We start from the raw sequence: 13,874 nt of genomic DNA, 5'->3' as shown, positions 1-13,874 counted from the left end.
CTTTTCTTTAGCAATGCAAGGGCTGGCTGGCCCTTTGACCAACATGTCTGGAATATATGAAAAAGAATACTTATACCCCAACACGATATTGGGAAGAGAGCGAATAAAAGCTGCAGCTCTACAACACACACATATTAAACACATGCGTTCTGTGAGCTCCTGGGGTCTACAGAGGACAGAAAACCTCTGGTACAGCAAGTTGCCTTACAGGGATGCCCCAAGGTCCCTGTTAACTGGGACACCTGCTCCTGGTCTTCTGGCTTGGCTCATCCCAGGGCTGCAGAGTGTCCCTTCTCAAAGGGGCTGATTCCCACTGCTTCTGTTCTCTGGGATCCTGAAGGGAGCCCTCGCAGAAAGTAAAAGCAGAGCTGGTTCCAACCTGTTTGACCTCAGTCTGTTCAACAGTCCAGATTCAAATGCTTGGTAACTCTGTATAGGGCACCGCGATCCCTGAGTAGAGGGACATGGTCAGGGGAGAGCATCTGCCCCCTGGACATAATATTGACCTGCTTTTCCCCACCCCTCCCTGTCTCCAGTGAAAAGATGTCCTGGATTCTTAGGCTTTCTTAATGAGTCTTAAGTTCATTCTCTCCTTCCTTGATAGTATTTTCTTCCCCTTAGTGGGAGCTAATACATGTTTGAAAGCTTCAGAGGGTCACACACTTTCCTGTGTCCCTGGATTTATGCCACTGCCGGTATTGGCGCAACTTCTGTCACCCACACATTTCCTCATTAAGGGGCCAGGCCTCTTCCCACAGGGAATAATGCTCTCATTAAAAGGGGCAGCAGCCTCTCCACAGCCCTGCAGACTTCCTCAGGGCAGGTACAGGTGGGGGCACACCGGGCAAGGCCAATGGTGACACAGGGCCTGGCTGTGGCGGTCCCTGGCTGCCACACCCTGTTAATGAGGGCCCAGGCCTGGAGCGGATTCTTTGAAGATGGTGTCCTGAAGCTTTCCCCTGGTTATCAATGATAGGAGCCCAGAGTCCTGCTTTAGCCAAATGACAAGTTTGGTGTCTTTTATGAGGACAGGAAGTCCTTATTGGAAACCAGATTACAAATTAATTAGCAGCTCCCTCTGGGGCCGAGTATAACATCAACATCCCCCAGGACAACTTTCTAGCGTGAGCCCCCTCACTCCAAGGGTATAAAAGAGGTTCAAGTGGGAGGTTCTCCTGTAGACATCAGGGCAGCTGCAGCCGAGGAGGAAGGGCCTCCCCAACATGACATCCAACTGCTGTGTCACCAATACCTCGCCTGCTTCTGTCAAGGGCTGCCCTCGGCCTTCCTCTGTCTGCTCCAGCAGCATGAGCTGCAGGCCCGAGCTGTGCCTGGGGTATGTGTGCCAGCCCATGCAGAGCCTGCCTTCCATCTGCATGCCTCCCAACTACCGGCCAGCCAGCTGCCTCTCCAAGACCTTCCTGCCCAGCTCCTGCAGGCCCAGCAGCTGCTGGCCGGCCGGTGGCATCTCCAGCTCCATGGGTACCTATGGCTGGTACTATGAGGGCTCCTTCAACAGCAATGAGAAGGAGATCATGCAGGCCCTGAATGACCGCCTGGCCAGCTACCTGGAGAAGGTGCGTCAGCTGGAGAGGGAGAACGCCAGCCTCGAGAGCAAGATCCAAGAGGCCTGCCAGTCCCAGGTGCTCACCCTGTGTCCTGACTATCAGTCTTATTTCAAGATCATCGAGGAACTCCAGCAGAAGGTGAGGTCAGGTGGCGAACAGACTGGCTGGGGAGGCGTCCTGAATAGCCGGCACTCCAGATTTCAGTCGAATTAACTTAGTAAGCTATGTTCAGGGAAAAGAGACCTCCCTAGGGCATAAGATTATCTCATCATTTATGCACTCAGACAGAGCCCTTAATGTGGGAATCTAGTCTTAGCTTTACCATTGACTCATTGCATGACTTTGGGAGGTCTCTTCCTTTCTCCAGGACTCAGTTTCCTCATCTGTAAGATGGGGATAACAGTGCTCCTTATCTAATGGGGTTGTCAAGAGGATTCAGTGAGACAATGCAGGTCAAATGCTTGCAATAGTCCCTGGCACAGATTGGTTTTTCAGTAAATATCAAGGATCCTTCTAACTCTCAGGAGAATGAGTTCCTACAGAATGAGATTCTTTCCTTCCATATTTCCCATCTGAAATGGGGCATTTGGGTTAATAAAGATCCAGATGATTTATTTAAAAAGTAAATCAAGGACAAGAAACTCACTAAATTTTCCCCAGAGTTCCAGAGTAGAGGGACTTCCTCGGGGATGGCCAAGGGCTGCTGCGTCGGGTCTCTGCTTCTGCTCTTTGGGTTCTTTTTCTTTCTTCTCATCCTGCACTGACCCCTCTGTGTGGCCCACAGGTTCTGTGCACCAAGGCGGAGAACGCCAGGATGGTTGTGCACATCGACAACGCCAAGCTGGCTGCTGATGACTTCAGGACCAAGTGAGTTTGGCCTGGGGAGTGCTGCCCCTCTTCCTGAGCCCTCTCGGGGTGGCTTTCTATTAGCTTCATTCACAGAAGGTTGGAAAGTGCTAGCCTTTCGAGGCCTGGCCTGAGTTCTGTATGCAGTTCTGCCCTTCAGCTGCTGACCCCCCAACTGTGTGCAGGTACGAGACGGAGCTGTCCCTGCGGCAGCTGGTGGAGGCTGACATCAACGGCCTGCGCAGGATCCTGGACGAGCTGACCCTGTGCAAGGCTGACCTGGAGGCCCAGGTGGAGTCCCTGAAGGAGGAGTTGCTCTGCCTCAAGAAGAACCACGAGGAGGTGAGGCCAGAGTCGAGCTGAGGCAAGGAGGCAGAGTGGGAAGAACGTGGTGTTTGGGTTGGGTAGATGTGAGTTGAAACTGCCAGGTCTGACACACATTGTTTCTGTGACTTTAACAGATGATGTCATCTTTCTGAGCCCCCTCATGTGTAAAATGGGGCTAACACGATCATACAAGGTTATTGTGAGGAGTTAATGGATATGACATGGATCATAGATATGACCCAGGTCATGGACATGAAAGACCAGCCTCTTGGTAGCTGCTCAGAAACGTAGCTCGGTTTTGCTGCAATTCTTGGGACAGTGTGACTACTGAATGCTCACTTGTAGTGACTGCATTCGTCTTTGTCCTTAGAGCCACATCCCAGAGGGAGAGTGATGTAGTTTGGCCAGGGTCAGGTTATATTCTGGAACTCACATCAATGGCTTTTCTTTCTCTGCCAGGCTAGACCCCTGGGGATGCCCCTATTTCTTCTGAGAGAGAGTCGAACTACAATGGTTTTCTTATTTTCCCTGTCCCCACCCTGTTCCCTCTTTTCTCTTCTGTTTGCATATAATATACTTAAGCCCAAGCCATAGGAAAACCCTCTACAATCTCTTTCTTCCTCTTTGGTGGCCCTCGGAGGGCAAGCACCTGTGTGCCCTGGGCACCTGTGTGTTGCGAAGCCCACCTGAGCTGGGGTGCTTTAGTCCTCCTTCCCTGGGTTGACTCGCAACCTCTTGACTTGGGATTTGAATGAACGAGTGTCTCTGGGTCCTGGCTGGGTTTCCTTTGGCTGAAGTGTAAAGTAACAATCCCTCACCACGTACTCACTGAGCACCCTTGGGCGCCTGACTCATTCCACTTAAATCAGACAGCTGGGAACCGCACCAAGAAGCCACTAATGAGGCATTATCACTCACTCCAGCAGCCTCAGTGACAACTTTCTCTCGTTGGTAACCAAGCCTGGGGAGGTACCCATCCTAACTTGGGCCTTGAACCAAGTGGAGCCTGGCTCCTGCTGCCCTCCGTCCCGACTGAACAAGGCTGGGAGGATGATGGGGGAACCTGGGGGGATGAGTTCCCCATTTTAGCCCAAATGGATCAAATGAACCCTTTTGCTGCTTTTGACTTCTGCCAAAGTGACAGAAAGTGTCATGGAAGGGCACAACTGGAGCTGGAAGATCATTGAGATACTCAGGGTGGACCGCAGTCCTCCCAGGGCCCCTCTAACTCTGAGATCTTCAGCATCTTTTGTTGGATCTGTTCCTGTCTCCCTGGGTTGTGAGATTTTCACACTTGCCCCGGGTCTTGTGCCTTTTCAGGAAGTCAATACCCTCCGATGCCAGCTTGGAGACCGTCTTAACATCGAGGTGGATGCCGCACCCCCTGTGGACCTGACCAGGATGCTGGAGGAGATGAGGTGCCAGTACGAGACCATGGTGGAGAGCAACCACAGGGACGTGGAGGAGTGGTTCAACCTGCAGGTGGGTGCACCTCACCCAGGCATCCGGGCTCCTCGCTGTCGGGAAGCTCCTCCTAGCTTGCTCCTCTCTCCCCTGCAGATGGAGGAACTTAACCAGCAGGTGGCCACGAGCTCAGAGCAGCTTCAGAACTACCAGTCGGACATCATTGATCTGAGACGAACAGTGAATACGCTGGAGATTGAGCTGCAGGCCCAGCACAGCCTGGTGAGTGCTGCTGCTGGGGGCCTCTCTGCCAGCCCTGGATGGGGGCAGTGTGCTGAGAGAGACAGGTATAGATTTGTAGGAAGGAGGAAGGGGAGACCCAGATTTCAGCCACCACTGACACTCCCCCAGCTGACTTCTAAGGTTTCTTCCAAGATCCAGCTCAGAGACAGAAGGGGCATGTCCCAGATCAGATCTGGGTTAGGTGGACCCTGTCTGACACTGTTCTCTGCTGGGTGTGCTCCTCTAAACCCCTGGTTCTCAATATCACCACAGGGATTTCAATAGTCCTCATACCTAGGTTCTTCTCTGGACCAATTGAATGAGAATTACTGGAGACAGAGCCTGCACATAGGTATTTCTAAAGGGCTCCTGTGTGACCCTAAGTGCAGCCAGGGTTGAAAACTACTGTCCTAACTGATGGCAGAGGAGAGGTACTTGGTGAACCTCCAATCTAAAGCCTGAAGCCAGCCTAGAGTTTTAGATGGAAAAGGGATTTAGAATCAGATTTAGGACTTGGGTTCCATCACTGACCAGTCATCTAACCCCACTTGACCTTTCTGGGCTTCAGTTTGGGCAGTGGCTTCCCTGGAGGGGGGTATCATTACCAACACCCAAGGGAAACCTGGTTCTTCTTGGTTCTTTCTGAACCAGGCCACGTAAAACAGCTCACCCCTCATGGTGACATCTTTTCTTTGCCTTAGAGGGGCTCTCTGGAAAATACGCTGGCCGAGACGGAGGCCCGCTACAGTTCGCAGCTGGGCCAGATGCAGTGTATGATCACCAATGTGGAGTCCCAGCTGGCTGACATCCGCTGTGACCTGGAGCGGCAGAACCAGGAGTACAAGGTGTTGCTGGATGTCAAGGCTCGGCTGGAGTGTGAGATCAACACCTACAGGGGCCTGCTGGAGAGCGAGGACAGCAAGTATGTAGGCCCTGGAGAGGCTCCACAGGGACGTGGGCGAGGGTCAGCGGAGGTTATAGGAAGCAACCAGACCCATCCTTAAGAGACCATCAGCTTAGAACCCTGTCAGGTGTAAGAAGACACTGGGAAGCTGCCATGCTCCCAAGACAGCCAGGCAATAGTGTTCCTGCTGCCGTCTTGAAACTGGCTCATGGGACCATTCTGCTCTATGCCAAGTTGACAAACTACTTCCAGGTGCCAGGTACTAGGAAGGATGCTGTATAGATGACAAGGCATCTGTTCTCAAATTGTTTGCATCTGATAAAGGAACAGGCAGACAGTCCCCGGAGAGCTCATTGGGGAGAAGATTTTAGGATGTTAGGAGACAACAGATCCCCTTAACATGATTGAGCTATGGTGGGAATCAGGACTGGAATCAGACAGAAATTGATTGATCAATGGCAGATGGAGCCCATTCATGGACAACCACAAGACCACGCTGGTATGTGTGGGATGTTATTTTATAGCTAAGCAGGAGGCCAGTCTCTCTCCCTCCCTCTCTCCCTTCCTTCCTTCTTTCCTTCCTAATATGGAATTTGCTTACTTGCTCATCTCCCCCAGTAGAAGGCAAACATCTAGAATGCAGAGACAATAAGATGCATTTTCATTTCCTGAACTTGGCTCATGGTAGATGCTCAATAAATGTTTCTTGGCCAAGTCAACTAGAGCTCAAAGCTGCTCTTTAGGAAAGTCACCCTGAGAGCTGTGGAGGAACTGATGGGGAACCAGGCAGGGACACTGGCCATGGCCTAGGTAAGCAGTGGAGAGGGCCTGATCAGGGCAGTGGAGGCATTAGCTCCAGATGCTGTGCAATCAGGATCAGCAGGACTTGGTGGCTGCCTGGATGCAGGAGTCAGCAGGCTGTGGACACCTGGTGGGCTGATTCCTACTGCAGCATTTTCTTTTACATTTAGCATTGCTCTCTGTCATTCAGAATCTGTTCCTCCTCCTCCTCCTCCTCCTCCTCCTCCTCCTCCTCCTCCTTTGTGGTATGGGTGATCAAATCCAGGACTTAGTGCCTGCTAGGTAACACTGTCACTGAGCTATACCTCCAGCCCTGTCATCTAGAATCTTCTCCTTTTGGGAAAGTGTTGCACAGTCAGATATTTGCAAGGATGAGACCATTCACATACATGTGTGATGTAGGTCATTTGGGATTGTGGGAACCAGGGAGCTCCTGTCTCATGGAAGGAAAGCAGTGCTGTCCCCTCAGGGTCAATTCAACCATATGAGGTACAAACCTAGTATGGATGGATTTTCTGATTCATCAAGGGAAGCTGACAATTTGGGTGTTTTAAAATGCTAAGTTATATCCACATTTAAAATTTTTTCAACAAATTGAAAAAGTAGAATGGCAGTCAAATTATAAAACTTCAGGCTGTCTGTGGCCCTCAGGCTGCCTGTTGGGCCTCTGAGCTGTTTGGTCTCTGCCCAACATCCAGTGTTGTTTTTGGTTTTGAGCCCCAGCCTGTCAGTCTCTGAGATCATTCTCTTTCCTTTTGCCATGTATTCATTCCAGACTCACTTATTATTTCTTCTTATTCAACACATTAAGTGCCGACTCTATGCCAGGTATGCAGGGTGGGCACACGTACACAGCTTCTGACCTCACTGCCTAGTGTGGGGTTTGTGTGTGTTGGGAGTCCATAATGGAATAGTTACTGATCACCGTGGAAGGAGGTATGGGTACCCCTGTGGGATTTGACACAGAGAGATGTGGGAAGGCTTCGAGGACATGGCAGTTGAGTTGAGTGCCTAAGAAAAAGAAGAAGTTGATTAGATGGGAGAAGAGGGAGGAGTGTTTCAGAAAGAGCCAACAAGACACAAAAGTCCTGTGGCCTGAGCAGCCTGGACCACAAAGAAACTGGCAGAAGGTAAGAGCATTGCGGATTAGAGAGCACGGGGGTTATGAGGTGAGGCTGGGGAGAGGGGCAGAAGCAGGACCAGGTAGTTCCTATTAAAGAGATGAATTCACCCCAAGCACAAATGGGAGCTACTGAAGTTCTTAGGCAGGGGAGGGGCATTATTAGGTGGGTGTCTGTAGGAGATTGTCTGGCCACTAAGTTGACAGTCAGCAGAAACAAGAGTCGGTGGAGGGGATCAGTTAGGAGGTTATTGAGGTAGCACAGAAAAAGATGACGAGGTAGGACAAGGGAAGCTGAGTGGAGAAGGTATACAGTGGTCCCATCTGAGAAGCATCTGTTGCCTAGATTCTGCAAGATTGGCTCCTGAGCTGGCCCCTCCACTAAGCCTACTCCCCTGTGGCTTTCTCCCGCAGGCTGCCCTGTAACCCTTGCTCCACTCCTTCTGGCCAATCTTGCACGCCCTCACCCTGTGTGCCCCGCCCCGTTGGGGTGCCCCGCACCTTCTGCGTGCCCTGCTCGCCCTGCACCCCAGGCCGCTACTAAAGTTTCTCAGCGCGGTGGATCCTGGAAGGACCGGAGCTGGGGGGCCTGGTGCCTCTCAGGCTGAGCCGGACCACCATTTCGTGGCCATATGAGGATCAGGGCCAGCCTCCGCCCGCGAAGATGACCCAGAGCTGGACCTGAAAGCGGACCACCCGCAACGCGTCCTGATATCACAGGGGGCGCCCTTGCCCTCGACGCTTCAAAACTGCCTCCTCCATTTCGGGGGCAAGCTGTGCTGTTTGGTGACGCTTCTGGTTGTCTAAGTCGCTGCAAAGAGCATGCGATCTTAGTTAACCGGCAAATAAAGCCTCATTTAGTGGCTCTGCAAGTGCATCTTTTTTTCTTTGTCGCTCACGGCCACTTCTGCTCAATTGGGCTCAAGAGGAATGCGCCCAAATTCTGTATTTATTTTTGTGCCCTCACTGTTTCCATAGAGGCTTGAGAGGTGTTGGCTAAAAGGGCTCACATGCCATGAATCTGTTAAAATCAAGCAATCGGTCTGGAGCCAAATAATAAAAGAATAAAGAGAAGAGGGAGAAATTATGCCAGAAACCTAGGCCAAGCTACTATAATTGAGAATAATATTGTAATAAACCCACCCCTAAATCTCATTATAGCTGGTACAATGGGGTCATTCACTCATTTGCGAGATCTTCAATGAGTGCCTACTCATTGAAGATTCTGCATTAGAGGCTGGCTAACCCAGGTGATGGGTCCCCAGATACCTAGTTAATAGTGTCCTTTTAATCATGGTAACAATCTATGAATAAAGTACCATTATTTCCTCCACTTTATAAATGTGGAACCAGAGACCCAGACAGGTTAAGAGACTTGCCCCAAGTCACACTAAGTGGTAGAACTAGAACTCAAATTGAAAGCTGCAGGCTCCGGAGATGCTCAATCAATTCATATTCAGAGTCCTCACTATTTGCAAACTACAGTTGGGTGCAAGGGATCCTCAAATATGCAAATGATCCCTACCATCCAGACAACTTATAATTAGAATGGGCGCCAAGACCAGTGCATTCCTCAATAAGGGCCACATAGTAATTTAGTAACAACAACAGGTACAATGATCACTACCACTTATTGAGCACTTAAGAAAAGTCACCAAATACCATGTTGAGCATCCTACAAAAATTACTGTGTAGTTTTCATGACCGCCATGTAAAGTCAGCATTGTATCTATTTTAGAGGTGGGAAATGAGGCCAGGAGGATAATATTATACAGGACTACATGCAGGGACAAAGATTTAAACCCCAGCCTAACTGCACAGTAGTACTTTTTTTTTTTTTTTTAAATTACTGAGCTACGTGCCAAATTCCTACCCAGAAAGAAGTTTAGGAGAAAGTATTGGCTGTGGGGATCTCAAAGGGCTTCTTGTAGCTGGTAGTGTTTGAGATGGGCTGTGGAGGGGGAAGGTTGAAGTGATGAGGAGGGAAGACAAGGGTGTGCTTGAGGGGTCTGCAGGGGAGCGGCCTTCATCTCTGGGGCCCTGGAGTGGCCTGGGGGCTGCAGCAGCAGGTTCCTGAGTGAGAGACTAATGGGGATAAATCTCCAATAGAGGAAGGCATTGGACTTTGGCGGGTGGGGCTCAGGAACCCCATGAAGGGCCTGACCCTCCAGGAGGCAGTGGGAGGTTGAGCCCAGGGGTGACATGATCAGAGCAGGATCTTTGAAAGTCTTGAGTGGAGTGGAGACAGGCTGGCTGAGAGGCAGGCAGGGAGCTGATGGATGGTCGACAGGAGAAGCCAACAGGCCCTCAGCTAAGGCAGTGGTGGTGGCCGTGGAAAATTAAGGGCTCAATTTGAGAGATGTGGTGAAGGACCTGCCTTGGCAATAGACTGGCCATGGCAGAGAAAGGAGAGCGATGAGTACCTTTCTGAACCTCCCTTTCCAAACACACAGCTCTTCCTAATGAGCTGAGATGATGTTTATATTAAGTAACTGCCCTCTGGCCTTGCCAAGAAATGATGAAAAGTGGGTAGGATCCCCAAGTTGCCTGGGGGCCCTCTGGACATGATCCCGCATGCCTGCTTGGCAGACAAGGCCATTAACCCCACAGTGGAGACACTAATATAATGCTCAGCAAACTGTGGCTCCTGGTGGGTGGGTAAAATTTCAATGCAGTGTGATGCCAAGGGAGAGGGGCTCCTTATCACTGTGTGCAAACCGACAGTCCTTTTCCACAATGTGCTTAGCTTGATAAGTGTATTAGATAGAACAGGCTAAATGTTGGATTCTAGAATCTTACATCTATTCTGTCCAATATGGTAGCCACTAAGTACACTTAGCTATTTGATTTTAATTGAACAAAATGGAAAAGATCAGTCCCTCAGTTGTACTAGCCTCACATGGCTAATCTGCACTGTTCTAAGAGGAAGGAAGCAAGACAATGTGGGTATAGAATATTGCTGACATCACAGAAAGTTCTGTTGGATAGAGCTGGTCTAGACTGTCAGACCAGAAGGAGCCATCCAGATGATTTGGCCTACCCTCTCCTATTTTACAGACAATGAGTGTGAGACCCAGAGGGAAGGAAAGATGTGCTCACAGATATACAACCAACAGGTGCAAATGGAAGCCAAGTGTTTGGAAGCCAGGCCTAGGAGGTCTTTCTAAGCTCTTTATACTTTCTCCAAGTATCCGTAGTTATTTGTGATTTCAGGTTAATAAATATTTCCACTTTCTCCTTCTTCATTTCCCTAAGAATGGAGACATTTTCTCTGAGATGCTGAAACTCTTCCCTGGAAATGTAGTCCTCTTTAAAAAATAACTAGCAACCACCAAACTCAGAATCTCTGCATCCTTTGTACATTTGGCTCAGTGGAAGCACAGACCTCAGGCTGTGGCCAAGAGTTAAGTAGGAACAACTGCACAGAAGTTATAGGCCAAGAGTCCAGGCCCCGGACCCTTTGGGGGACCTGTTCAGGTTTCTTTTGCCCTAGCATCTATTGTCCAATCCTACTGGCTTCTGTTTCCACCCCTGTGTGTTACTGCAACTTGCCAAGACCTGTCTCACCCCCCCCCCAAATGCCTGTTAAGCCTTTTTATGTGAAACTAAGCCCGACAGCCCCAGGCCAGGAGTGTGCCCCCTGCTGGAAGCGGCTGGCCAGCACCCTCCATGCCTGGGTGGCACTTCCAAGTGAGCCATCTTCCTGCCTAGGCTGTCTTTTACCAATGAGAAAAGAACTTATGAGTGTAGACTTTGGGAAATATTTATACCCCACTATTACCAGGACCTCCTGGAGTGTTCCAATGGGGATTCTCAGAGGAACTCTGTCCTCATATGAAAGCATCTGGAGTTAATGAAGGCTGGTTTATAGGGAAATGTAGGCAGGGCCATGGTAATGAAAACTCTGGCATATTTGATGTTTGGGAGAAACTCCCACAGGGATCAGGGATCTTCCGGTGGGACTGGGAAAGATAGGATGTGCTCTTAAAAGATTCAACTTTCCCCAAGGTCATTAAAGAGTCTGGGCCTGGCCCCTGCCACCCACTAACCTAGGGCAAGTCCCCTTTTCTGGGGGTGGCAGTGAGGGGCTATGATCAGAATCACCCATCAGGGAAGCCTGGCTGGAGGGTGATGCTTCCTGAGAGAAAGACCCAGGAGTCGTGCACAGTGGCTGGAAGATGGGGTGGTTTCATGGATCCTGGATTGAATGAAATGAAGTTTTTCCTCCCCTATATATTAAGAAAAACTTTTGCAGTGTGGTTTAAAAAGTTGGCCTCTTCCAGGCTATAACTGGAATGATTATTAATAATAAAACAATTGTCCTTTTGGGTTCTATCAATTTTAACATTTAAGTGCAATGATCTCAATTTGTCTAAATAGAAAGTTCCCGGCATCATTAGATGTCTATCTTCGTGAACAATCGGTGGAGGTTTTTCTCTATATATAGTGGTCTCCCTTAGCCATAACAAGTAAGCAAACACACGAATGAGCGTCTTTGGCACAATGGAAAAGATCAGTGGCTTTGGCTTCAGAAACCGTTGGCTAGAATTCCGGTTGTGCTGCTCACACACTGTGTGAGTTTTGGCAGATCGCTGAGTCTCTGTGTATCTTGGCTTTCTCCCCTGCAGAAATGGGGAGAGTCCTACCTGCTCCATTGAGTGGTTAGGATATGATCCCTGTTTATTGTAAATGCTCAATAAATGTTGATTAAAGAAAATCCACTTTGGTGACAGACACCCCCACTCCCTTCTCATTTCTCTCAGTGACAGTGGCAACTGAAACGCTTTTGGTAGCCACTCTGAAGCTCAAGTTCCAAAAACAATAGCAGCAGGAATGGCACACGGGGAGCCTGGCTTTGCTTCAGGGCATCTGAGGGACTTCCAGTCTTGGTCTAAATGTCCTAGAAGAGTGTAGGCCCTGTGTCTGAGGCCTGGTGTCCATTCTGGAGGCCTCCTGGATGATTCCTGGTGCCCTCCCTCTGGCCCTGTCCTCCAGCTCTGGAGCAGACTGACCATCTCCCACGTGCTGTAAGGGATCCTATTTTTAGCTGTCATTTATTGTGCTGTATAGCACAGGGGACATCAAATGACAAGTCACTGTTCAAATCCAGCTGCTGCCTGTTCTGATAAATCAAGTTTTATTGGAATATATCCACATCCCCTTGTTTCTAAATGGTCTTTGTCTGCTCGGTGCCATGATGGCGGAGTTGAGTTGCTGTAGTACAGAGAAGCCACGTGGCCTGCAAAGCTGAAAATGTTACTATCGGGCACAACAGGATGTGCTAGAGTTAGGAGCCCAGATTCCAGGCCTGGCTCTGTCACTAACATGCTCTGTGCCCCTGAGGAACTCATAGCCCCTCTCTGGTCTGTGAAGCACAGAGGGGCTGAGTGGGTTCTGTAAGTGTCCTTGAGTTCTGAAAACCTCCCCTCCCCCTATTTATTGTTCAGACTCTAGGGATTCCTGACCTAAGACCAGAGGCCACTGTCTCAGGGAACTCTACCTCTGACAGAGGGCCAGCAGAGGGGCCTCCTGTGCCTTAAAGTCAAGGCCACTAGAGAGATGCTAGGTGGTGTCTCAGGGAGAGAGCTGCGCTCCCTGACGAGAGGTCGTTAAGGACAGAAGGTGGAACATTTCTTACAGCAATGGAGGCCAGTAACAGGGGGGTCCAAGGGTACTTACCCCTCTCTTTTAGGAGGCAGGAAACTACTTTGGGGAACTGAGCAACTGCGAGTGGGTTGTTTTTATGGCAGCAGAAGTGAGGATTCACGGGAGGAAACTTGTGTATTGTACCTGCTATGTGGCAGCAGGTGAGTAACAGCTCTGGGCGAGGAAATACTCTCACACCTGGGTGTTTGGCTCTTGGAATCAAATCTGCAAACCACCTTTCTAGGATCAAGGCTCTAGCTCTTGTAAAATCCCTCCTCTGTGAAGATCTGTTTGAGGGCTTCTCACTCCAGGCAGCCTGGGGCAAACAGGAATTCTGCACCCAGTGGCTACCAGCTCCTGGCCTTGGCACTAGGGCCCAATTGAAAGACAGGAGTCAATAAAGCAGCCCTGTCCCCAAGCCTGTGCAACCCCCCAGTCAGAGCTGATGTCTAGGTGTCCCGGATCAGGGAAGAGCAAGAGCTGCTGGCTGCTCATCTGCTTTGGCAGCTCCAGTGTGAGCCGGGGCTGTGCTGCTGGCCGGTGGATGTTGATAGAAGCAGCCTACCCAGATCCCGGAGGATGCAATTCTGTACCAGGAAGAGCGGTAGGCTCAGTCGTGTCCCTAAAGGAAGAGCTGCTGTGTTTGGAAAAGAACACTGAGCAGGCATAAGTAACTAGGCAATGGCAGAAGCCAGTTTAAGGAGGTTGGGTTGACCAAGAAGAGGGCAGATCTTCTTGGGCTTTTGCTTGGGTGCTTTTCCTCACCAGGCAGAACCTTTTCTCCCTCAGCTGACCTTGTCCCTGCTCCTAGCAAAGGCTGCAAGGGGTCTCTAACCAACTTCCCCAGTTAGCCGTGTCTCAGGAAGAAGACTCCTGCACGTGTCCTGACAGGCATCCACCGAGCTCTGCCCAGGACTGAGTTCCTCCTTCTCTCTCTGCCACGGGATGCTCAGCTGTAGCAGCAGAGGGGTGGCTC

The 13,874-nt window shown here is 50.2% G+C and overlaps 1 protein-coding gene across 1 annotated transcript; it reads left to right on the top strand.

Annotated features, from left to right (window-relative positions):
- Positions 1–1,223: 1,223 nt before the first annotated feature.
- LOC113181381 (keratin, type I cuticular Ha2-like) lies at positions 1,224–7,796 on the top strand. Its single transcript, XM_026386884.2, has 7 exons — positions 1,224–1,706; positions 2,353–2,435; positions 2,600–2,756; positions 4,062–4,223; positions 4,302–4,427; positions 5,129–5,349; positions 7,667–7,796. Exons 1-7 carry the CDS (start codon positions 1,224–1,226, stop codon positions 7,794–7,796), a joined length of 1,362 nt encoding a protein of 453 aa, XP_026242669.1.
- Positions 7,797–13,874: the final 6,078 nt, after the last annotated feature.

The sequence above is a fragment of the Urocitellus parryii genome, chromosome 7, assembly GCF_045843805.1.
Source record: "Urocitellus parryii isolate mUroPar1 chromosome 7, mUroPar1.hap1, whole genome shotgun sequence".
In the NCBI taxonomy this organism is placed as follows: Eukaryota; Metazoa; Chordata; class Mammalia; order Rodentia; family Sciuridae; genus Urocitellus; species Urocitellus parryii.
This window is presented reverse-complemented; position numbering and strand designations above follow the sequence as displayed.

Coding starts and splice junctions, on each gene's coding strand:
- LOC113181381 (XM_026386884.2), top strand. CDS start 1,224: ATGACATCCAACTGCTGTGTCACCAATACCTCGCCTGCTTCTGTCAAG. Junction 2,757..4,061: donor TCAAGAAGAACCACGAGGAG/GTGAGGCCAGAG, acceptor GTGCCTTTTCAG/GAAGTCAATACCCTCCGATG. Junction 5,350..7,666: donor CTGGAGAGCGAGGACAGCAA/GTATGTAGGCCC, acceptor TTTCTCCCGCAG/GCTGCCCTGTAACCCTTGCT.